The 24,371-nt window shown below is 48.5% G+C and overlaps 1 protein-coding gene across 2 annotated transcripts in view; it reads right to left on the bottom strand.

Moving 5' to 3' along the window:
* SPOCK1 (SPARC (osteonectin), cwcv and kazal like domains proteoglycan 1) overlaps positions 1–24,371 on the bottom strand; it is a 479,410-nt gene that overhangs the window by 115,818 nt on the left and 339,221 nt on the right. For both annotated transcript variants that reach the window (XM_038772269.1, XM_038772270.1), the window contains one exon: positions 6,809–6,923. In XM_038772269.1, coding sequence (XP_038628197.1) covers positions 6,809–6,923 — 115 coding nt within the window. The remainder of the gene's footprint in view (positions 1–6,808; positions 6,924–24,371) is intronic.

The raw sequence follows: 24,371 nt of genomic DNA, 5'->3' as shown, positions 1-24,371 counted from the left end.
CCAACCCGATTTCCTTTTTTCCACCCCAGTGCTTAGCACAGTGTCTGGCACATGGTAAGTGCTTAACAAATACCACAATTATTATTCAGCTGTCACTTTCTGTGGAAAACAGCACTGATTCCCATCACATAACAGGTTGGGCTTAAGGAACCAGATCAGTGGCTCCTACTTGTGTGAGTGTGTCCTGACTGGCCAAGAGGCTGCACGATTGATAGTTGATGCCCAAGGCTACTTACGGCCCTGCCCTTAGGCTATCCAGTTTAACAGCCATGTGGTGGGTATTGAGAGATGGGGATGTGGAAAGTATGAAGTAGTTCTCCCAATTAGTCTGCAGATTTAAAGCTCCTGGAGTCAGCCTGGAGGCTAGACTAATAGTTTGGCTACCAATCAATTGGTAGCATTTATTAAACACCTACTGTGTGGACAGCACTGTACTTGGGAGAGTACGATAAAGTATACATATGTTTCTGTCCTCAAAGGGCTTATAATCTAGCAAAGGAGATAAACACCAAAATTAATTAAGTCATTAAATTCATTCAATCGTATTTATTGAGGGTTTACTGTGTGCAGAGCACTGTACTAAACGCTTGGGAAGTACAAGTCGGCAACATATAGAGACGGTCCCTACCCAACAACTGGCTCACAGTCTAGAAATTCATTCATCCAATAGTATTAATTGAGCACTTACTGTGTGCAGGGCACAAAATGATTTCCAGACAAGAGGAAAGGGGGATATGAACATGGATTAGTAATAATAATAATTATAATTATAATGAGAAGGAAAAAATTGTGGTATTTTAAGCGCCTACTATGTGTTAAGCACTGGGATGGATACAATACAATCAGACCTGACATAGTCCCTGTCCCACTGCAGCCTCTCAGTCTAACGGGAAGGGGAAAAAGGTATTTAATGCCCATTTTACAGATGAGCACTTAAGTCATAAGATATGTAAGGTGCATACAACTGTCATGGTCAGTTGCAAACACAACAGTGCTTAGGTGGCACAGATTTACTGAAGTGGCAGTTGGGTTAGAAATGAATTGGGGAAGGCCTCCTGGATGAGATGTGATTTCAGAAGAGCCTGGAAGACACTTCAATCCATACTTCATGCTGCTGCCCGGTTTATCTTTGTCCAGAAACGCTCTGGGCACATTACTCCCCTCCTCAAAAATCTCCAGTGGCTACCAATCAATCTGCGCATCAGGCAGAAACTCCTCACCCTGGGCTTCAAGGCTGTCTATCACCTCCCCCCCTCCTACCTCACTTCCCTTCTCTCCTTCTACAGCCCACCCCGCACCCTCCGCTCCTCTGCCGCTAATCTCCTCACCGTGCCTCATTCTCGCCTGTCCCGCCATCGACCCCCGGCCCACGTCATCCCCCGGGCCTGGAATGCCCTCCCTCTGCCCATCCACCAAGCTAGCTCTCTTCCTCCCTTCAAGGCCCTACTGAGAGCTCACCTCCTCCAGGAGTCCTCCCCCCCATCTTACCTCCTTCCCTTCCCCACAGCACCTGTATATATGTATATATGTTTGTACATATTTATTACTCTATTTATTTATTTATTTTACTTGTACATATCTATTCTATTTATTTTATTTTGTTAGTATGTTTGGTTTTGTTCTCTGTCTCCCCCTTTTAGACTGTGAGCCCACTGTTGGGTAGGGACTGTCTCTATATGTTGCCAACTTGTACTTCCCAAGCGCTTAGTACAGTGCTCTGCACACAGTAAGTGCTCAATAAATACGATTGATGATGATGATATGGAGGGTAGTGCTCTGTTGGATTTGAATGGGGATGGAATTTCAGGTACTTACTGGTTACAAAAAAACAGATATAAAGGGTAGACAGTGTGAACTGAGTCCACCTGCTGCCTCAGCCTCAGGCATGACAGAGCTACTGTGTGTGTGTGTTTAAGTGTGTGTGTTGTGTGCATGTGCAGATGGGGCCCCAGGATCTGAGGACTTCAGGCTGAGCCAGATTGGCTAAAGGATGGAGACAGCTAAGGGTGTGTCAGACTGCTGTGGGAAGCTGAGCTATCAGTCCAGGTGGGAGAACCCAGGTGGAGCATATTAAAGCTAGAGCCTGTAGACAGAGGCACTCAGCTGGGAGCCGGCAGAGCAGGATTGGTGCAAGGCCGAGAGTGGAAGTGGACATGCTGGGTTCATGGCTTGTGTATTGAGGTTTGGATCTGGGGAGGAGTGATGAGAAGCAGCTATTCTGGTGGGCAGCCAGAAGAAGGGGGCAGAGAGTTATCCTGACAGGTCTGTGAGAGCGGTGTGATTTGCAAAAAGAGACATTTGGTTGGATAATGATTGTGTCTGGGCGCCCTCTCAAATCTACCAATTCCTAGTAGAAAGGGTTGAATAATGACCCAGCATGGCAACACATTCCCAATGATTGACATCTGCAAGTCATATGATGTATATTGATGCCAGACTGGAGTCCATCCCTCAACCCCCTCTGCTCCTGCTGGAGTGGCCTCTCTGTCCCCCTCTACCCACACTGCCTCTCCTGAAGCTCCCCTCCACTTCTCCTCTGTCCCCCAGAGTGGGGAGTGGCCCCTGGGGTTGGGGATAAAGAGGAGAGTGGCCCCTGATTGGAACAATCCCTCTCAAGACACTGAGGCAGAACCACTATGGCCTCCTTTCTGTTCGAGGTGACTGTGGCAACGCAGTGTGTGTGTGTGGTGGTAGTAGCAGCAGCAGCTCTCCACACCCACCCCTCCCACAGAGGCCTTTCCACCTCCCTCTGTGGCTCCACTCCCCAAGGAGCCAGGATGCCTGTGGCTTTGGTTTTTCGTTCTGCTGCTCCGCTCTGTCAGTGGCAAGCAAGGGTGGCCCAGACAAGTGGCACTCTGGAGGAAAGCCCTGCCACCCCCTTCCCCAGCGCTGCCCCCTGTCAAAAGATCAGGCAACTTTGTAATTTAAACTATGAAGACAGTTGATCAGGAGCCAATATAAAGCACTCATTTATTGGATAATCTTGAAGGGTTCTGCCCAATTAACATGTCATAGCACAAAATGCACCAATCCATCCAGGACACAGCCAATCAATCCATCAATCAATAGTATTTACTGAGTGCTTACTAGGTGCCAAGCACTGTACTAGACTGTACTAGGTCCTGTAGCACTGTAACAGCAGAGATTGGGGCAAACCCAGAGGGAGAGGGGATGTTCAAACGTGCTTGTTGATCCAAAATCCCATTGGGGAGACAGGAGAGGCACAACCCCTAGGGGGCTAGCAGCGAGAAGTGTCTAGAAAGGAAGCAGGAGGCAACCTATAGATTTTTAGGGGTGTCACAGCAGACTGAGGACCTGCTTGATCACACACTCTGCCTCACAGACACAAATGTGGATGGGGATGTTCTGCTAGGGAAAATTTTGGGGAGACCCTTGGCTGGTCCGGGATGCTATCCCTAGCTTCTGCACACCCATTTTCAGGGGAAACTTTCAGTAATGGGGGCAGATTCAGGCTCTCCTGAAGTTTGGTGAAACAAGTCCAGCACTTAGAACAGTGCTTTGCACATAGTAAGCGCTTAATAAATGCCATTTTTTAAAAAAAGTTCTCCAGCTAGTTTGCCTAGGACACAAGGGGACAGGACAAAGTCAAGTTATTCATGGGATTTGATCTGGGATTGCTAAGTGACCAGCCCCGTAGCCTCTTTAAGTGTTGGGGAGTTGTGGGAGTGTCAAGCTGGACTGTCCCCAGAGCTTGGCTCGGAGCCGTCATTTACCATCAGCACACCCATCGTCACAAGGCCAGAAACCTTCCTTTGTGGTCCAATAGTGGCCTAGTTGTGGCCTGATGGAAGGAGATGATGGTCCTCCAGAAGTGCCTCTTGGGGTCCAAAAGGGGAATGGGACCACGGCCCTACTGGCATCTCATAATAAAAGCAAGAACCATGGAGGGACCCATGGGAGATCAATAGGGATTGTTCTCAGGCCTCTGATCAAGCTACACTAGAAACAAAAACCAAATACCCTCCTATGAAAGGAAAATCACTCTACTACTAATGTTGACAGAAATCTGATCTTTGACTTGGCAGGCCACCGACCCAACGCATCAGTCTGGAATTTTCCACCATCACAGATGAAGGTGTCAACCTCCACTAAGTTCTCGTAATAATAATAATAATCACGGTATTTGTTAAGCACTAACTATGTGCCAATCACTGTACTAAGCTCTGGGGTAGATACGAGATAATCAGGTTGGACACAGTCCCTGTCCCACAGGAGATTCCCAGTCTCAGTCAGAGAGAGACCAGGTATTTAACTCCCATTTTACATATGAGGGAAATGAAGCACAATGAAGTTAAGTGACTTGCTGAAGGTCAGGCAGTCAGTCCATCAATTGAATCTGTTGAGAACTCACTGTGTGCAGAGCACTGTACTAAGTGCCTGGGAGAGTATAATTCACAGACACATTCTCTGCCAAGGTCCCTTAGCAGGTGAGCAGCAGAACTGGGAATAGAACCCAGCTCCTCTGTTTCCCAGGGCTGGGCTCTTTCCACAAGACCACACAGTTTTTGTGGGCAAGGGGACTAAGGAGAGATTTGCTAAGGGTGAGTCTCTCACTTCCTCTGGCCTAAACTGCCCTGCCCAGGCAGTCCAGGTTAAAGAGCAAGTCATACCCCGGCTGATGCAGCCACGAGACGGTGTATAGCAACCCCTGCATTGCCTGCAGGCAGGTCAGGGTGACCTGGTGTGGTGACGGAAGCCAGATATGCAGGCAGGCTGCTTCCAGATGTTTCACAGAAAGATAGATTACTTTCCTGATTGGACAACAAATAGAGTTGTCAACACCACCTCCTGGTCAGTGGAGCATCTGCAGCGTAATCTGGAAGGGCAGATGTTTATCTGGGAAGTTGTCCAGATTCTTAGGTGGGTGAAACCCTTTCCTAGTGACTCAGTTGGCCAGGGGTGGAGGAGGGGAGGGTGCTGACCCTGGAAAACAGCCCAGAGAGGACTGAGCAGAGCTGGGGGGCACCTGGGAAGGTACTGGGGATGGTGCACAGACAATACCAGGTGGACCCAAGATTTCAGTTCCTGAGGCAGGAAAGGGCTTCCCCCAGTATGTGTGGAGTCCTGAATTCAGCAATTACACATAGTTCCTGAGCCTAACAACAAGGATGCATCACCAAGGAGGATGCACAACACAGAGACCCTAAGACTCAGGGCCTGGTCTGGGTAATCCTGGCCGTGTTGGTCTGGCAGAGGGACCCTGGGGCAAGTCCTTTCACCTAACGATAATAACAATGGTTATTATTACCATCATCATTATCATTATTATTGCATTTGTTACGCATTCACTATGGGCTAGGCCAGATACAAGATAATCTGCACAGGCCCTAAGCCCCTGGTTATGTATTCATACCATTCATACTTAGGCACTCAGACCCATCCTCTGCACTGATGCAGACACAGAAGGTATTTAATCGGACATTCACTGATGTAATCAACTAACTCAAACTGACAGACCCATGCCCTTGCTCTTCCTCCTCTTCCCACTGTCTTTAAACAGTGTGTGCCTGTCTGCCTCCGCTATCAATCAATCATTCATATTTATTGAGATCTTACTGTGTGCAGAGCACTGTACTAAGTGCTTGGGAGAGTACCATATAACAATATGAGACACATTCCCTGCCCACAGTAAGCTTACAGTCTAGAGGGGGAGACAGATATTAATATAAATAAATACGTTATGGAGATGTACATAAGTGCTATGGGGCTGGGGTGGGGGTGTGTGAATAAAGGGAGCGGGGAAAAGAGGAAACGAGGGCTTAGGGAAGCCCTTGGAGGAGATGTGCCTTCAATAAGACTGAAGGTGGGGAGAATAATTGCTGGTCAGATATGAAAAAGGAGGAAGTTCCAGGCCACAGTCAGGATATGGGCGAGGGGTTGGTGGTGAGATAAATGAGATCAAGGAACAGTGAGAAGGTTGGCATTCAAGGAGGAAAGTGTGTGGGCTGGGTTTAGTAGGAGAGTAACGAGGTGAAGTAGGAGACAGCAACGTGATTGAGTGCTTTAAAGCCAATGTTGAGGAGTTTTTCTTTGATGTGGAGGTGGATGGGTAACCACTAGAGGTTTTTGAGGAGTGGGGAAACACGAACTGAATGTTTTGGTAGAAAAGTGATCTGAGCAACAGAGTGAAGTATGGACTGAAGTGGGGAGAGACAGGAGGCAGGGAAGTAAGCAAGGAGGCTGATACAGTAATCGGGGAAGGATAGGATAAATGTTTATGTTTTATGGTATTTGTTAAGCGCTTACTATGAGTCAAACTCTGCTGTAAGTGCTGGTGTGCTGGGAAGGGAGGACAGTGATGGGCTGACTGGAGAGTGGGGATTGAGGGCTTTTAAACTGTAACCTTTTGGAGGGCTGGGCAAGTGGGTCTTGCTATTGTGGCACTGTTCCCAGCATATAGACAGTGTGCTGCAATTAGTAGATACTCAGTAAATAGCACTAACTGGACCAAAACTTGTTATACTTCTGCTGCACTCTCCTAAGCGCCCAGTACAGTGCTGGGCCTACAGCAGGCACTCAGTAACCACAACTGGCTGGTGGAAAGTGGCTGCTCGATAACGCTCTGACGCAAGCCAGCTCCCCAGCTGGGCCCTCTGGGAGGAGGCAGGGCAGAAGCTCTGCCGCGTCCTCCAACGGACAGCCCCGATTCTTACCGGGGCTCTGCTGGACCACCCTGGGCAAACTGGCCATGGGCGCAGCCCATGGCCTTGTCCACGGTGGGATCCCGCATGACATGGGGGTCCCTCCTGAGGGGGTCCCTGTCTGAGGTGGGCAGGTGGCCACTTACCTGTGCATCAGCTGTTTGCGGCTCACACATGTGGCGGTCCTGTAGTCGTGGGTCACACAAACCTTGTGCGGGCTGCATTTCACCTTCAGGCAGGGGTCCTTGGCAGGGTCCAGTGCTGCGGCAGACACAATGAGAGAGGCACAATTAGGATTTTCCAGCATGTCCTGTTGGGGGAAGTCAATTTCCAATTCTAAGCATGGGCTGAACTTGGGGTGGGGCTTGAAGGGGGGGTGGGAAAGAAAGACGTGGAGTAAAAGAGGGAGGAAGAGAAAGGAAGGCTAATAATAATAGCTGTGGTAATTGTTAAGTGCTTACAATGTGACGAGCACGGTGGTACATACAGGTCGGAAACAGTCCCTGCCCTACGTGGGGCTCCCAGACTAAGGGAGAGGGAGAACAGGAATGTAATTCCCATTTTACAGATGAGGAAACTGAGACACAGAGAAGTGAAGTGATTTGGCCAAGGTGACTCAGCAGACAAGTAGCAGAGCCAGGATTAGAACCTGGTTCCCTTGCCTCCCAGGCCTTTACGTTTTCCACTAGAGCTTCGGAGGGAAAGAGGGGAAAGGAAAAGGAATTAAAAGGTCCTAAATGAGGAGCAACATCTTCTGCTCTCTCCCCTTCCCTCTAGTCCGCACAGGGCACCAGGGCTGGAATCCAGCAGCTCTCTTTGCCTCCTACGAGGAGTCATCTGCGCCCTGGTCTCGGCCTGGCCCAGTCGCAAGGCCTACAGAACCACACAGGTCTGTGTGGCTGCAGAGATGCCAGAGGTTCCAGGAGTCCGAGCCCCGGCCTTCCTCCCTGTTCACGGCTAGCCCCCGCTCATCTTACGGTGCCCCCAGCCCAATGTCATTGGAACCTAGCTCCCTCTCGCGCTGCAATGACCCCAGGCCCAGTTTGCACCATGTAGACTGGAGCTTGCACCCAGCTTGAGAGAAGACTTAGGCCTCAGCTGGCAGGGGGCAGGGCAAGAGCCATCTTAGCTCCTCGGGTCCTTTCCGAATCCAATTATGGTCAGTTATGGTCTGCCTTGCCCCTCTGGTGCTAAGTGCATGGGGCAGTGGGTTCCATGGTCTCATTTCTGGGATTTTGTTCAAATAAATGGAAAACTTGGCTCCACAGAAAACCACATTAACCAGTCATGATAGACTCTCGTTACCTCTACACCAATGACTCCCTAATCTACCTTGCTAGCCCTGAGCTCTCTGCAATCTTACATTTCCTCCTGTCTCCAGGTTACTTCTACATGGGCATCTCACTGGTGCCTCCAGCTCAACATGTCCAAAATTAACTTTCATTTTCCCACCCAAGTCCACTTCTCCACCTGACTTTCCTATCACAGCTGGCAATACCATCATCGTCCCTGACCTTGAAAACTGCAACCTTGGCATTATCCTCGACTCCCCCATCTCTTTCAAACTTCACATTTCACAAACAATCACCATCCAAACAACCACCCAGCTGGTCCAGACACTTGCCATATTCTTGGCTAAGTCCTGCATCAGACTGTATCATTCATCCACTCATTCATTCACTCAATGGTAAGTACATTGCTTGGGATGTACAAGTAAGTGCTTGGCAAGTACAAGTCGGCAACATCTAGAGACGGTCCCTACCCAACAATGGGTTCACAGTCTAGAAGGGGGAGACAGAAAACAAAACAAAACAAGTAGACAGGTGTCAAAATCATCAGAATAAATAGAATTATAGCTATATGCACATCATTAATGAAATATAGTAAATATGTACAAGTAAAATAAACTAAGTAATAAATATGTACAAATATATACAAGTGCTGTGGGGAGGAGAAGGGGCTAGGGCAGAGGGAGGGAGGGGGTGATGGGGAGGGGAGGCGGAGGGGAAAAAGGGGGCTCAGTCTGGGAAGGCCTCTTGGAAGAGGTGAGCTCTCAGTAGGGCTTTGAAGGGGAGAGAGCTAGCTTGGCAGATGTGTGGAGGGAGGGCATTCCAGGCCAGGGGAAGGGCATGGGCCAGGGGTCGACGGCGGGACAGGCGAGAACGAGGCACAGTGAGGAGGTTAGCGGCAGAGGAGTGGAGGGTGCGGGCTGGGCTGGAGAAGGAGAGAAGGGAGGTGAGGTAGGAGGGGGCGAGGTGATGGACAGCCTTGAAGCCCAGAGTGAGGAGTTTTTGCTTGATTCATAGCTTGACAGGCAACCACTGGAGATTTTTGAGGAGGGGAGTGACAAGCCCAGAGTGTTTCTGTACAAAGATAATCCAGGCAGCAGAGTGAAGTATAGACTGAAGCGGGGAGAGGCAGGAGGATGGGAGATCAGAGAGGAGGCTGATGCAGTAATCCCGCCGGGATAGGATGAGAGATTGAACCAGCAAGGTAGCGGTTTGGATGGAGAGGATAGGGCGGATCTTGGCGATGTTGTGGAGGTGAGACAGGCAGGTTTTGGGGACGGATTGGATGTGTGGGGTGAATGAGAGAGCGGCGTCAAAGGTGACACCAAGGTTGCGGGCTTGTGAGACGGGAAGGATGGTAGTGCCGTCTACAGTGATGGGAAAGTCAGGGAGTGGACAGGGTTTGGGAGGGAAGATAAGGAGCTCAGTCTTAGACATGTATCAGCCACCAGCCTCCCCCTCTTTAGCCCATATTTCACTCTGGATCAATTTTCTGAAATGTCATTTTGCCCACATCTCTCCACTCTTCAAAAACCTCCAGTGGTTATCCATTCCTCTCTGCATCAAGCAGAAGCTCCTAACTATTGGAATTAAGGCACACAATCAATCAACTCTCTCCTTTATACTTATCTATTCTCTCCCCCACCGGACCCCAACTTGTACTTTCTGTAGTTCTCTAGCTAACCTACTCATTGGACCTTGTCCTTGTCGCTCCAGCCTCCCACCCCTTGTCCACACCCTTTCCCTTGCTTGGATCTCCTTCCCACTGCAAATCCAGCAGATCATCTTCAAAGCCTCCCTGAAATTCAATTTCTACCAAGAGACCTTTCCTGTTTAAATTCTACCCTTTCCAGGCTATAACCCCCAACTGTTACCTCAGCATTTCTGCACAACCAGAGCACCTATGAACTCACACCCTCTTATAGCCCATTCATATGCATATCTTACATGCCCTATTTCCTAGGCGCAAACTCAGGTATCCAGGCCCTTTTCCTCCTAGCTGTAAACTTCACTGTCTCTCCAACTAGACTGCAGGCTCCCTGAGGGCGGATACCATGTCTGCTAACTCTACTGTTCTCTCCCAATCACTTGCTACAGCACTCTGCACACAGGAGGTTCTCAAGCAATAATACTGATGGATAAGTTTGGGATCCCATTCTGGCTGCCTGGTGAGGGGGGTGGAATGGGCTGTTTAGCTGAAATACAGGCTTCATTGCTCTTCAGGTGTGGACAGCTTGAATAATAATACTAATAATAATGATGGCATTTATTAAACGCTTACTATGTGCAAAGCACTGTTCTAAGCGCTAGGGAGGTTACAATGTGATCAGGTTGTCCCACGTGGGTCTCACAGTCTTAATCCCCATTTTACAGATGAGGTAACTGAGGCACAGAGAAGTTAAGTGGCTTGCCCAAGGTCACACAGCTGACAAGTGATGGAGCCGGAATTCAAACCCATGACCTCTGACTCCCAAGCCCGTGCTCTTTCCACTGAGCCATGCTGCTTCAAGCCATGCTTGAACTCCCCCACCCCGCCCCCCACAATTCCCCTGCCCTTCCCTTTCCTCCCACTGCACCAATCCCTCTCCTCTCTCTGCCCCTCCACTCTCTCCCATTTCTGACCCACTCACAGAAAAGAAGTCCCCACTAGCCTTCTGCTCACAACCTGAAGTGTCTTGGTGAAGTTGTTACCACTTGACCCCCTCAGGTAACAGGACTGTTCCACTTGGTAACCGGTACCAAAGGGACCACACACCAGGATCACGGCTTATGACAGATCATCATTATTATAGCGACCCACTAGTCCTACACACCAGGGTGCACCATTCCACCGTAATCTGGTAGATGCATACCTTTATAGCAAAAGCTTGGGTTTCTTACAGACAAATAATCCACACTCCCAGATGCTTCCCAGACACCTCTCCTAAATTCCCAGTTTGACAGAGTCCTTTAAACTGAGCAAGTTCCTCCTTTCTTTTGATGATCCCTATGTGGGAATCTCTTCTCAAAGGAAATTCCTCTCCTGATGGTGTACTTGCTTGATGACACTGTGCAGGAACTCTTTCTTGAGAGATTTTTGTTTGAGATCCAAACTCCATCCAAATTGCTTCCATGCTGATCCAAACACTTATACTATCCCACCTTGAGTACTGCATCTGCCTCCTTGCTGTCCTCCCAGCCTCCTGTCTCTCCCCACTCCGACCCAAACTTCCCTCTGCTGCATGTATCATTTATCAACAAAAATGTTCAGTTCATGTGTCTCCCCACTCCTCAATCAATCAATCATATTTATTGAGTGCTTACTGTGTGCAGAGCACTGTACTAAGCGCTTGGGAAGTACAAGTTGGCAACATATAGAGACAGTCCCTACCCAACAGTGGGCTCACAGTCTAGAAGGGGGAGACAGAGAACAAAACCAAACATATTAACAAAATAAAATAAATAGAATAGATATGTACAAGTAAAATAAATAAATAAATAGAGTAATAAATATGTACAAACATATATACATATATACAGGACCTCCAATGGCTGCCCATCCACCTCTGCATCCAATGGAAACCCCTTACCATTGGCTTTAAAGCACTCAATCAGGTTGCCCCATCCTACCTCACCTCACTAATCTCCTACTACAGCCCAACCTGCTCACTCCATTCCTCTAGTGCCAGCTTACTCACTGTGCCCCGATCTCGTCCATCTCAGTGCCAGCCCTTTTCCCAAGTCCTTCCCCTAGCCTGGAACTCCCTTCCCCTCCATGTATATCAGAACACAACTCTCTCCACATTCAAAGTATTATTAAAGTTATATCTCCTCCCAGAGGCCTTTCCTGATTAAGTCCTCTTTTCCCTGGCTCTCTCTCCCTTCTGCGTCATCTAAGCATTTCAGTCTGTCACCTTTGGACATTTAGTACTAGCCCCAACCCCAACCCCACAAAACCTATGTACATATCTTTAAATTATATGTTATGTATTAATATTAATATCTGTCTCCCCCTCTACACTATAAGTTCATTATAGCCAGGGAATGTGTCTGCAAATTCTGTTGTACTGTACTCACCCAAGCACTTGGCACAGTGCTGTGCACATAGTAAGCACTCAATAAATAAGACTGATTGATTGATTTGAATAATATCTGCAGGCGGCTGGCACTCTGGACAGTGCTCTGCACACATCTGGTATCCAGGTTATTGCTCTAGTCACACCTGGTGCTCAGCTTTGAACACAGTTTAATATGGAAGAGAGTGCTTTGTACACACTTGGCACCCAGGACAGTGCTCTTCACCCAGCTAATATCCACAACAGTGTTCTCCACCTAGCTAATACCCAGGACAGTGCTCTCCACCCAGCTCATGCCCAGGACAATGCTCTGCATATACATGGCACACAGCACAGCACTCTGCCCAATAAATGCTGTTGATGACGATTTTTCCAAACTGTCAATGCCACGTCCCTATTGAAATTCTTCTCCAAGGGCACATTCTGCTTCTAGCTGTGGCAGGGAACAATCGTTTCTGGCAGCCGCACCAGGCACTTTGGCAAACAGGCTGGTTTCAATAGGCACAGGCCCCAGAGGTCCCAGTGTCGGCTGTCACCCACGAGGGGATGGGCAGGTGATACGGCAGGGAAATAGAAAAGGCAAGAGATGATTACTCCATGTCCATCTCCTCAGGCCCCACCTTCCCTTCCAATGGCCTCTTCACTCCAAATGGAGGCCGGTGGGGAATTCTACATCCCCAGTCCTGGAAACCCAGCAACCCTGCCCGCTGTCCGCCCACAATTCTGCCAGAATTGAGACTGCAGATATGGACCAGTGACAGCTCCAGGCCAGGGATTTTCCAGCCCCCTGTTCCAGCCCAGGGCAAACTTCCTTTGGTATTCTTATCCAGGAAATGTGGCCAGGTGGCTCAGTCTGCCTAGGACCCACCAGAGGTGGTCAGCCAGTTTGTAGACTACCCACATTCTGGCTTCTCCTGTGCCTGATGGCGGTTGTCCCCTGGCCCACTCATTTGCTCAACACCCGAGGGATGAAACAGAAACCCAGGCTGGCCCATCCTGCTCCTGAGCTGGCAGAAATTAAAAGGGGTAAGAAAGGGGCCGGATACGAAGAGCTGAAGGTGAATTTTGGGATGCTCTGCCCTCAGTATCATGGTGAATTGAGAGCTGGCAACACATTTCTGGAGGAAGGGCCACAACATACTCTCTTTTCAGTTAGGACTAACTGTCCCGTTTTCAGAAACCAGCATCTTTCATGACCTCTTCCTTCTTCCCAACTTGGTCAAGAACTGGCGCTCAATTAGACGCTTAATGAGACTGTTGGCATTGCTTCAGGAAGGAGCTGGCTTCTTCCCTCTTCCCAGGAGTCAGTCAGTAGGGCTCTACCCAAAGCTCTACCCAGACTTAGAGGGGTACCTACAATTTGCATACTCCTACCCATGCTGCTCAGCTTAACCCCCAGACAAGTTTCCAGTTAAGATTGGTGATCTTGCTCTCCAGAAGTGGGAGATTTAATGATATTATTTAATAATAATAATAATAGTGGTACTTGTTAAGCAGGCACTGTACTAAGCACTGGGGTGGATACAAGCAAATTGGGTTGGACACACTCCCTGTCCCACGTGGGGCTCAAAGTCTCAATCACCATTTTACAGATGAGGTAACTGAGGCCCAGAGAAGTGAAGGAATTTGCTCGAGGTCCCATAGCAGACAAGTGGTGGAGTCAGGATTTAAACCCATGACCTTCTGAATCTCAGGCCCATACCCAGGCCCATACCCACTTTGCCATGCTGCTTTGGGTGTTTTCCTCCTCCTCATGCACTCTCCGATGCCCGGGGTGGGGCAGGGAGGCAGGAGCAGGCTCAAGAGAAGGTGGTAATGGCCACCAAAAGCCCTCATGGGCCTGACCTGGGCAGCCCAGATGTGGTTAGTAGAATGCTCATTTGCTGCAGCATCTTGCTCCCAGCTCTGATCAGATGGGGCTAAGGTAGCAGAACTTGCTCTGCCTCCCTAATAAGAAGCAGCGTGGCTCAGTGGAAAGAGCCTGGGCTGGGAGTCAGAGGTCGTGAGTTCTAACCCTGACTCCGCCACTTATCGGCTGTGTGACCTTGGGCAAGTCACTAAATGTCTCTGCACCTCAGTTACCTCATCTGTAAAATGGGGATTAAAACTGTGAGCCCCGTGTGGGACAACCTGATTACCCTGTATCTATCCCAGTGCTGAGAACAGTGCTTGGCACTTAGTAAGCGCTTAGCAAATACCATCATTATTATTATTATTATTAATGGCAACAAATAATTGGGGCATCTGTTCAGTGTTTACTTCAGAAATGGAGAGTGTTGCCAAACAATCCCAGGGTGACCTCTGCCGTTCCGGGCACACTCACTGCTGTTCCTGTCATTTCTGAAACGAGCTAATCTCATGTGATCCCTGTGAGTCAGGGCCTCCCCCCCCCCCCCCCCCACCAACCCCCACCATGTCATCTGTGCAGAAGGGCCTCTGGGAGTGCTTGGCAAAAGGAAAGCCATCGTGGCCCTCATGTAGCCTGGAGCACCACTGCAAAAAAGACAGAACCCATGGTTTAAAGACATGGAGAAGCAGTCTCAGATGATGCAACAGAAAACTGGGTGGCTTTCATTCTACTCTCCCGAGTCCCTAGCATGGTGGGGATGGTCATTTAACGCTGATGATGTAGGAGAGAACAATGGGCAAATGTATTTGGGTGCACTTGGATCTGTGACGTTTGGGAATTTGATACTCTCCCCACCCTCAATCCCGCAGAATTTATGTGCATATATTTAAATTATATATTATAAATGGTTTATTTATATTAATGTCTGCCTCCTCCTCTAGGCTGAAAGCTCATTGTGGGCAGGGAATGCGTCTGCCAAATCTGTTGTGTTATACTTTCTCAAGTGCTTACTACAGTGCTCTGCACATAGTAAGCGCTCAGTAAACTGCCACTGATGATGATGATGATGATGGGTGAAGGGTTTTTTGATTCCAAGAGAGATTTTATTTTGAAAACCAACTTTTGGGTGAGCATATCACCACCCAAAATAGAAGTAGGAAATACTCTGCAGAAGGAAGTGGCAGTCTCCTGGCCTGGTTTCTCTCAGAAATAGCGATTCTTCCAGATTTTACAGAATATTCAAAGTGCTACCATGCTAGTCCAATCACTTATCCTATCCCACCTTGACTCCTTGTTGACCTACCTGCCTCCTGTCTCTTCCCACTCCAGTACTTATTTCATTCTGATGCCCAGAACATTTTTTTAAAGAAATGTTCAGTCTATGTCTCCCCACTCCACAAAACCTTCAATGTTTATCCATACATCTCTACATCTTATAAAAATTCCTTACCATCAGCTTTAAGGCATTCAATTAGTTCTCTCCTTATTGCCTAACTTTGCTGATCTCCCACTACACCTCAACCCACACAATTCACTCCTCTAGCATCAACCTGCTCACTGAACCTCAGTCTCATCTGTCTCACCTCCAAAATCTGCCCATAGCCTCCCCTTCTGCCTTCATATCTGTCAGCACAGCACTCTTCCCACCTTCAGAGCCCTACTAAAATCACACCACCTCCAAAAGGCCTTCCTTGATTAATCCCTCATTTCTCCTATTCACCGTCCCTTCTACTTTTCCTAAACACTTGGGTCTGTATCCCTTAAGCACTTTGATTCTCTCCTCACCTGCATCCCCACAACACTATCCTTATAATCTGTTGCTTCCCCTATTTTTTCTTTCTTTTAATGTTTGTCTTTCCCAGCAGGTCAAGGGCAGAAATCACGTCGTCAACTTTATCATATTGTGCTCTCCCAAGTGCTTATTACACTGCTCTACACTCTGGCACCCTGAAACGTGGCCCATTTCCCCTCCATGACATCCCTGACTTACTCCTGGGCCTTCAGAGACAGGCTCTATACCTACATCTGGGACTGTCTGGATCCCCAGAAACAGCCCAGAGGGGACTGCTACCAGCAGAGATCAAGTCACTCTTTTGGGCTTTGAACAATCCCCACACCAAGTGGGTGCACTGTGTGCTACTGCTAATGCCACTATATGCAACTGCTACCACCACCACTACTACTCCTACTACAGCTATTAATACCACTAGTACTTCTACTGGTACTACTGCTTCTGGTGGTACTACTACTACTACTAGTACTACTACTTCTGCTAGTATTACGAGTACTACTAGTATTACCACCACTACCATTACTAGGACAAGGGCTTCAAAGGTGTGGAGGGGCCCAAGGTGGTAGTGCTGGGGGCATCGGATGCCCAGGGCCTGGGGATCAGAGGAACCAAATCTACTGTCTACTAAACCAAATCACCTGTCTACTTGTTCTGTTTTGCTATCTGTCTCCCCCTTCTAGACTGTGAGCCTGTTGTTGGGTATGGACTGTCTCTATATGTTGCTGAATTGTACTTTCCAAGCGCTTAGTACAGTGCTCTGCACACAGTAAGAGCTCAATAAATACGATTGATTGAATGAATGAATGAATGAATGAACCAAATGGGCTGCGGGATACCAAAGAGTGTTCTGGATCGGATTGCTGCCCTGCAGCTGCCTGGTTATACCTCAGCCAAGTGTTGGCTTTAGGAATGGAGAATCCTCCAAGACAGAGGACATATCTCCTCTGTCCCTATCCTGGGTGCTTCCTCCCACCTCCTTCCTCCCAAGCCTGCAGTCCCTGGGTCCCCGGAAGCACCAGAAATTGGCTAGTCTGCTCTAGCCATTGCTGTCAGCTCTGTCTGTAGGGATGGGGATGGGTGGGCTCCCTTCCTCCTTTTCCAGCTGACCTTATGCATTCCCTCAAGCTGTGCTTTCCATGAAGCTCAGGATCTTTTGTGGCTTTCTCTTGTTGTTAGCAACTCAATTAGGAAATAAGCACTAATGACTGCATTAAGCCATTAGTGGCACCAAAAGGCAAGCTGATTTTTCTAGTCCAGATTGGCATCCTCCTCCCCCCTTCTCCTCCTTCTCTCCTGATCTTGCCCCTTCCGCTCTGTCCCCTCCACCTGACTCCCAGTCTGGTGTTCTTTCCTCTAGGCCACGCTGGTGCCCTGTCCTCTGACCTTCAGGTTGCAGCACAGACTCTGCCCCTGGCCCTGTGAACACGGAGATCACCTACTCCCCTGTGGCACAATGGGGAGGGCCGGAAGCAAACCACCAATCCGGGAGGTGGGGTTAGTCTTCTGCCCAAAGGCGGGGGTTGGACAAGATTACCTGCTGGGATCCCCTGCCTCTCTGAGATCCTGTCACCTGCAACAATGCACACAGAGTAAGCTCAAGGCCCACTGATCTCCCACCTTCAACACCAGGAACTAACTCCCTCTGGACTACATCCTGTGAAGTTCTCAGGGGAGGGAGAGTTACAGTGGGGCAGTGGGGCAGCTTCCAGCCACCTGGCCCTTTCCTTTCAATGTACCCGTATGGACCATGAGTCAGCAGATGGGGAAATTGAGTCCTGGAGTGGGGCGATGAGGGGAATGAGCCCAGAAGGCACAACTATCTTCCTAAATCAAGCCCGGGGTGCTGTTCACTATTTATTCATTCATTCAATCGTATTTATTGAGCGCTTACTGTGTGCAGAGCACTGTACTAAGAGCTTGGGAAATACAAATCGGCAACACATAGAGATGGTCCCTACCCAGCAATGGGCTCACAGTCTAGAAAGGGGAGACAGACAACAAAACAAAACAAGTAGACAGGTGTCAATACCATCAGAATAAATAGAATTATAGCTATATATACATCATTAATAAAAATAGAGTAATAAATATGTACAAATATAGACCAGTGCTGTGGGGAGAGGAAGACTGTACTGGCACTCCACTTCCATCTTGGGCCGGATGGGACTATCCTGGCCTCTGGATTCACTCATGGCCCTGGAATGCTTTTATTTCTGCCCAATCCAAGGAAGCCTAAGGTGGGAACAGAGATCCAGGAACACCAGATTGCTACTACTTCACCTTTGCGAATCTTGGCTGAATCACTCTGCTCCATAATAATTATGGCAGTTGGTAAGCACTTACTACCTGTCAACCATTGTTCTAAGCCCTGGGGTAGATACTAGTTAATCAGGGTGGACACAATCCCTGTCCCACATGGGGTTCCCAATCTAAGTAGGAGGGAGATTGAAGATTGTAATTTCACTATTCCCCTGCCCCAACTAGGGAAACTTGCATTTCTTTAAAAAAGAAACTCAGTCTCAGAATATTTAACACTCTCTAAGCATAACTGCTCACACTGATTTGCATTTGGAAATCAATTCAGCTAAAAATTAATTACCAAGGCCCAAATACTTCAAACATGCACGCAGATTATTTTGAGTAAATGAACTTTGCAGTACAACAAAACAGTAACAAATCAAGCTGCTAGCACGTATATAATCACCACAGCTCATTCTGTTTCAGAAAAACAGCACCATTTGGGTGGGCGTGGATGGGATGATGGGTGGAGAATGAGCCCTTTCCTTTCCCAGAAGACTTGGTTGTGGCCATGGCTGAGGCCTCGGACGCTGGCGCAGCCCCACTGGGGGCTGCTGTGGAAACAACACGGGTCAGGGACCCTTGACCCTGCTCCCTGCTAGGGAAAATCCTATAGGATGAGGATTTGGTGAGAAAGGCCCTGGTTTAAGGGGCCAGCCTTGAGGGCAGAGTTGGGAACTGGAAGTGAGAAGAGAGGGTAAACTTACTCCTGGCTTGAGGCAAATAGCTTTCCCTGATCTCCTGGGAACTGAGGTACCTTCTCCCACCAGCCATTACACAACCTGTCCAAGTTTCTGGGCACTGCGCTGAATACACTGCTGCTGGTCCCTGGGTCACAGGGTGGCCCCTGCGCAGGCCACTGGGGGCTTTGCCTGTTACTAAGAGAAGACTAGAGCCTTGGCTAAGGCCATCTTTACCAGATAATTTTGGGTGCATTCTCCAGTAGTGCTCCCAATTCCGCCCATCCCCAGAGCAGGCCTGCCCCAGCTGCAGAGCCTGCCTGGGGCCCAACCTTGTTAGGAGAATCTTGCTCTTTGTCTTGTGGGGAAAGTAATGCAGAAAAAGCTGGCCCTTCTGTCCATTATCCCATCACATTTTATTCACATATTATGGGACTGAGTAAGCACTCCCTGTGTGCCCAACACTCTACTGCCCTGGAAACTGGAGTAGCAGGTGTGGCTATAAAACCAGGCGTGCTTTTCCAAGAGCAATCACAGGAAAATGCAGTGCCTGTGACCTACCCACAACTGCCCTGGCAGCAAGCCTTCAGGGTAAGGACACAAGGGTGGGAGTCAGTAGGCCCGGGCTCTGATCTCGGCTCCACCACTGGACTGCTGTGTGACCTCAGGCAAATCACTAAACTCTCTGGGGCTTTGCTTCCTTATCTGTAAAATGAGGATAAGATCCATGCTCTCCCTGTCAGATTGTGGAACAGAGACTGTATCCAATTAAATGTATAAAATCCAACAGTGAGGGGTGGATAAAGGCAAACATAATTTCCAGGGGCAAAGAGGACAGTCTGAAGCAGCTCCTTGAACAATGGGTCTGCTTGTTTCGTGTCCAAAGAATTCTGCTTGAGGAAGTGTGCATGGAGAGTGGTTAAGTGACTTTCTCCAGGTCACACAGCAAGCCAATGGCAGAGTGGGAGCTGAGTGCAGTTCTCTGCCTGCAGTGCTCATTGATCATCCCTAGTAAAGTGATCTGCCTGTAGTAGATGCTCAGTACAGTGCTCTGGAGACAGTTGGTGCTCAATAAATAATAATGGCGATGAGCCGCTGGATACCAGTTATCCTGGCTACTCTAGTATTCCATTGAGAGAAGCAGCATGGCTCAGTAGAAAGAGCACGGGCTTTGGAGTCAGAGGTCATGGGTTCAAATCCCGGCTCTGCCAATTGTCAGCTGTGTGACTTTGGGCAAGTCACTTAACTTCTCTGTGTCTCAGTTACCTCATCTGTAAAATGGGGATTAAGATTGTGAGCCCCCCGCGGGACAACCTGATCACCTTGTAACCTCCCCAGCGCTTAGAACAGTGCTTTGCATGGAGTAAGTACTTAATAAATGCCATTATTATCATTATTATTACTAACAAAATGATCATACTTTCAAAGGGACCCCTTTCTTGCCCTTCGGCAGCTTTCATTCATTCATTCATTCAATCATATTTATTGAGTGCTTACTGTGTGCAGAGCGGCCTTGTGGCTTACTGGTTCCCTGTAGAGCTGGTTCTTCAGAAAAAAGGCTAAGCTGGTTGGTAGACTGCTCTGCTGAAACTGCCCCTCCACAGTCCCTTGAGTGGCCTCAGAAACTGGGATGTGGGGTGGGTGGGCCTCTGAACGAGCTGTTTTACTTAGAAACAAGGATGGGGCCGAAACCCTGGAACTATTGATGTCTGCACAGCCTTCCCCAGAAGCTCCATCACTCACACTAGGCACCCAGGACACCACTTAGTACAGTGCGCTTAGTACAGTGCTCTGCACACAGTAAGCACTCAATAAATACGATTGAATGAATGAACTTGGGGCTCAGCAGACAGCCAGGGTGGTGCTCTGTAACAGCAGCAGCAGTAGCAATTGTAGCAATAGCCGTAGTAGCATTAGGAGCAGCAATATTTATTGAGCACTTGGTGCGATGCACTGTACTTCATGCTTGGGAAATATAGAATGATGAAATGACACATTCCCTGCCCACAAGGAGCGGACATCCTAACAGGGAAAACAAACATAAACATATTTATGAGAGTGGTCAAAATATTTATTAGAGCAGACATATATACATGAGTGCTAAGGAAAGTATACATTGTTCACAAGTGCTAGAAGCACTTTGGGGACCGTAGGTTCCTAGAGCAATACTCTGCACTCAGTAGCTACCCAGTTTAGTGCTCTTCACAGGCTAAGTACCCAATACAGTGCTACACCTATGGTAGGAGCTCGGTATAGTCCTCTGCCTGCAGTGCCCATCAATCGTCCTTAGTAAAGTGCTCTGCCTGTAGTAGATGCGCAGTACAGTACTCTGCAGACAGTTGGTGCTCAATAAATCTTGATGGTGATGGCTTGCTGGATACCTGTTATTCAGCTACTCTAGTCTTCCATTAACAATATGGTCCCACTTTCAAAGGGGCCTCCTTCCCTTGCCCTCCAGCAGCTTTCAATACATTCATCCAGCCATATATATTGAGCACTTATTATGTGCAGAGCACTGTACTAAGCACTTGGGAGAGTACGCTACAATAATAAATGGACACATTCCCTGCCCACAATGAGCTTACAGTCTAGAGGGGAAGACAGACATTAATATAAATAAATAAATTACAGTTATGGACATAAGTGCTGTGGGGCTGGGAAGGGGGATGAATAAAGGGAGAAAATCAGTGTGATGCAGAAGGGAGTGGGAGAAGAGGAAAGGGGGGCTTAGTCAGGGAAGGCCTCTTGCCTTCAATAAGTCTTTGAAGCGGGGGAGAACTTCTATGTCAGGGACTGACTCCTGCAGCCAGCACACTAGGCTTTCTCCTGAAACATGCCCTGGGCCGGAGCAAACCCAAGCCCAATCGGCATCGAGAGGGCAGGAGGCCGGTGGCCCTCTGCCTCTCCGGCCGCAGTAACGAGAGGGGCTGTTGTGCTTGGGACAGATGGTGATCCTGTACCAATGCATGCTGAGGAGACACCGGTTGGGGATCAAACTGCAAATTCCAGGGTTTTTTTTAATGGTATTTGTTACGGGCTTACTATGTGCCAGGCACTGTACTAAGCACTGGGGTAGATACAAGCTAATCAGGTTGGACACGGTCCCTGTTCCAATTGGGGCTCACAGTCTCAATCCCCATTTTACATGAGGAAACTGAGGCACAGAGAAGTTAAGTGACTTACCCAAGGTCACAGAGCAGACAAGTGGCAGAGACAGGATTTAGAACCCAGGTCGTTCTGACTTCCAGGCTGTTCTATATCCACTGTCACGCTGCTTTTCAAGTACCGACGGTCAGCAAACACAGAGGGCATGAGGGCAGCATAATTAAGACTTTTCAAATCCCCTGGGGACACTAAAATGTTCGTCCCCAAACTGGTTCCATTCAATCCCTCCTTTTCTGCATCCCTGCCCTGGCAAAAGGGCAAGGACGCAGTTGTGTCTGCTGTCAGCTGGCTCGCTCCGAGACAAAGAGTCCCCTGGGCCTCATCCCCCACCACTCTGTGTCCCAGGAAAAATGACAAAATGGGAACAGGATGGAGAAGTAGAGTCCTCATTAGGCCTACTGCCTGATTTTCATCCAGTTAGGCCACAGGCAGGTGGGTGAGTGAGTGTTTATTATCATGTCTTATTGCTAGGGTCAATGTTGGGATGTCCATTCAATCAGTCAATCAATCACATTTATTGAGCACTTACTGTGTGCAGAGCACGGTACTAGGCCTTTGGGAGTGTATAATACAACAGAGTTGGTAGATACATTCCCTGCCCACAGTGAGCTAGAGGAAGAAACAGACATAAAATATAAATATAAATAAATGAATTAAAGATATGTGGGGCTGAGGAAAGGGTGAATCAAAGGAGCAAATCAGGGTGAAACAGAAGGGAGTGGGGAAAAAAGGAAATGTGCCTTCAATAAGGCTTTAAAGGTAGGGAGAGTAATTGTCTGTCCCATATGAAGAGGGAGGACATATGAAGAAGCAGGATGTGGGAGGGAGGCTGGAGGCGAGCTAGATGAGATCGAAGTACAGTGAGTAAGTTGGCACTAGAGGAGCTGTGTGGGCTGGACTGTAGTAGGAGAGTAGCGAGGTGAGGTAGGAGGGGGCAAGGTGATTGAGTGCTTTAAAGCCAAAGTTTCTGTTTGATGCCAAGGTGTATGGGCAACTACTGGAGGTTCCTGAGGAGTGGGAAAACATGGACTGAGTGTTTTTGTAGAAAAATGACCGGGGCAGCAGAGAGAAGTGGGGTGGAGAGGGGCGGGACAGAAGGCAGGGAAATCAGCGAGGAAGCTGACACAGTAATCAAGGTGGGATAGGATAAGTGCTTGGATTAATGTAATAGCAGTTTGAATGGAGAGGAAAGGATGGATTTTAAAGATGTTGCGAAAGTTGAACCAACAGGATTTAGTGATAGATTGAATATGTGGATTGTATGAGAGAGATGAGTCAAGGATGACTTCAAAGTTACAGACTTGTGAAATAGGAAGGATGGTCTTGCAGCCTACATTGATGGGAAAATCATGGGGAGGACAGGGTTTGGGTGAGAAGATAAGGACATGTTTTGGACATGTTAAGTTTGAGGCAAGACTGCAGAGAGGGAGAGAGATCAGGGCTGGAGGTGTAGATTTGGAAACATTCCGCATAAAGGTGGTACTTGAAGACATCGAGTGAATAAATTCTCCAAGGGAATGGATAGATGGAGAATAGAAGGGGACTCAGAACTGAGCCCTGAGGGACTTCCACAGTTAGAAGATGCAAGGCAGAAGAGGAACCTGCAAAAGACACCGAGAATGAGTGGCCAGAGAGATAGGAAGAGAACCAGGAGAGGACAGTGTCAGTGAAGCTGAGGTTAGGTAATGTTTCCAGGAGAAGGGGGTGGTCAACAGTGTCGGAGGCAGCTGAGTGGTTGGGGAGGACTAGGATGGAGTCAAGGCCATTGGATTTGGCAAGAAGGAGATCATTTGTGACCTTTGGGTTGGCAGTTTCTGTGGAGTTAAGGGAACAGAGGCCATACTGAATCATTAATATTAATAATAACGGCAGATTTCCCTATCTACCTGCTATATGAGGGAATATATGCCCATCCCTCCCCGATTCCACCCCCTACCTCAGCTGCCTAGGGCCACCACAGCTTGGGGTCCCTGGGCCTCTAAATGGCAGGATCCAACACTGCTGCCTTCCTTCTAATGGTGTTGGCCTGTCCCACCACCCCACACACCCGAGGAGCCAATATCCAGAGTGAGGGCCCAGCCAGAGGGAAGAATTCACAGGCCAGGGGGGATCTTTGTCCTGTGTGTGATTCACTCCCAAAGCCAAGACCCTAGGCCTATGGGCAGAAAAGGATGGATTGTGGGAGGTGCTGGTGGGAAGATGTGGACATGTGGACCAGAATGCAGGACAGAAGGGTAGGTGGTAGACGGATGGGCACAAGGACAGACAACCCCATTCCTATTTCAAGGTGTCCAGGGCCCCGGTCTGAGGTGGGGAATCCCAGAATCACCTTGGAAAGGACTGGACCTTCACACCTTTTGCCCAGCCTGGACTGAGAAGAATGCAGTGTTCCAGCTATTTCAGTGATAGGTCATCATGGGCTGGAAAATGATCCATGGGGTTATTTATGAATGTAGACCACCAAACTATGGTTTGGCAAACTATAAGAATGAAAGGTCAGGAAAAAGCTCATGGACTGCGCAGTTCATATCATCCTTCTCTTCTGCCTATGGACTGATACTTCCCCAAAGACACTAGGCTC

Source organism: Tachyglossus aculeatus, chromosome X1 (genome assembly GCF_015852505.1).
Source record: "Tachyglossus aculeatus isolate mTacAcu1 chromosome X1, mTacAcu1.pri, whole genome shotgun sequence".
NCBI lineage: Eukaryota > Metazoa > Chordata > Mammalia > Monotremata > Tachyglossidae > Tachyglossus > Tachyglossus aculeatus.
Note: the sequence above shows the minus strand (reverse complement) of the source record. Positions and strands in the feature narration are given on the sequence as shown.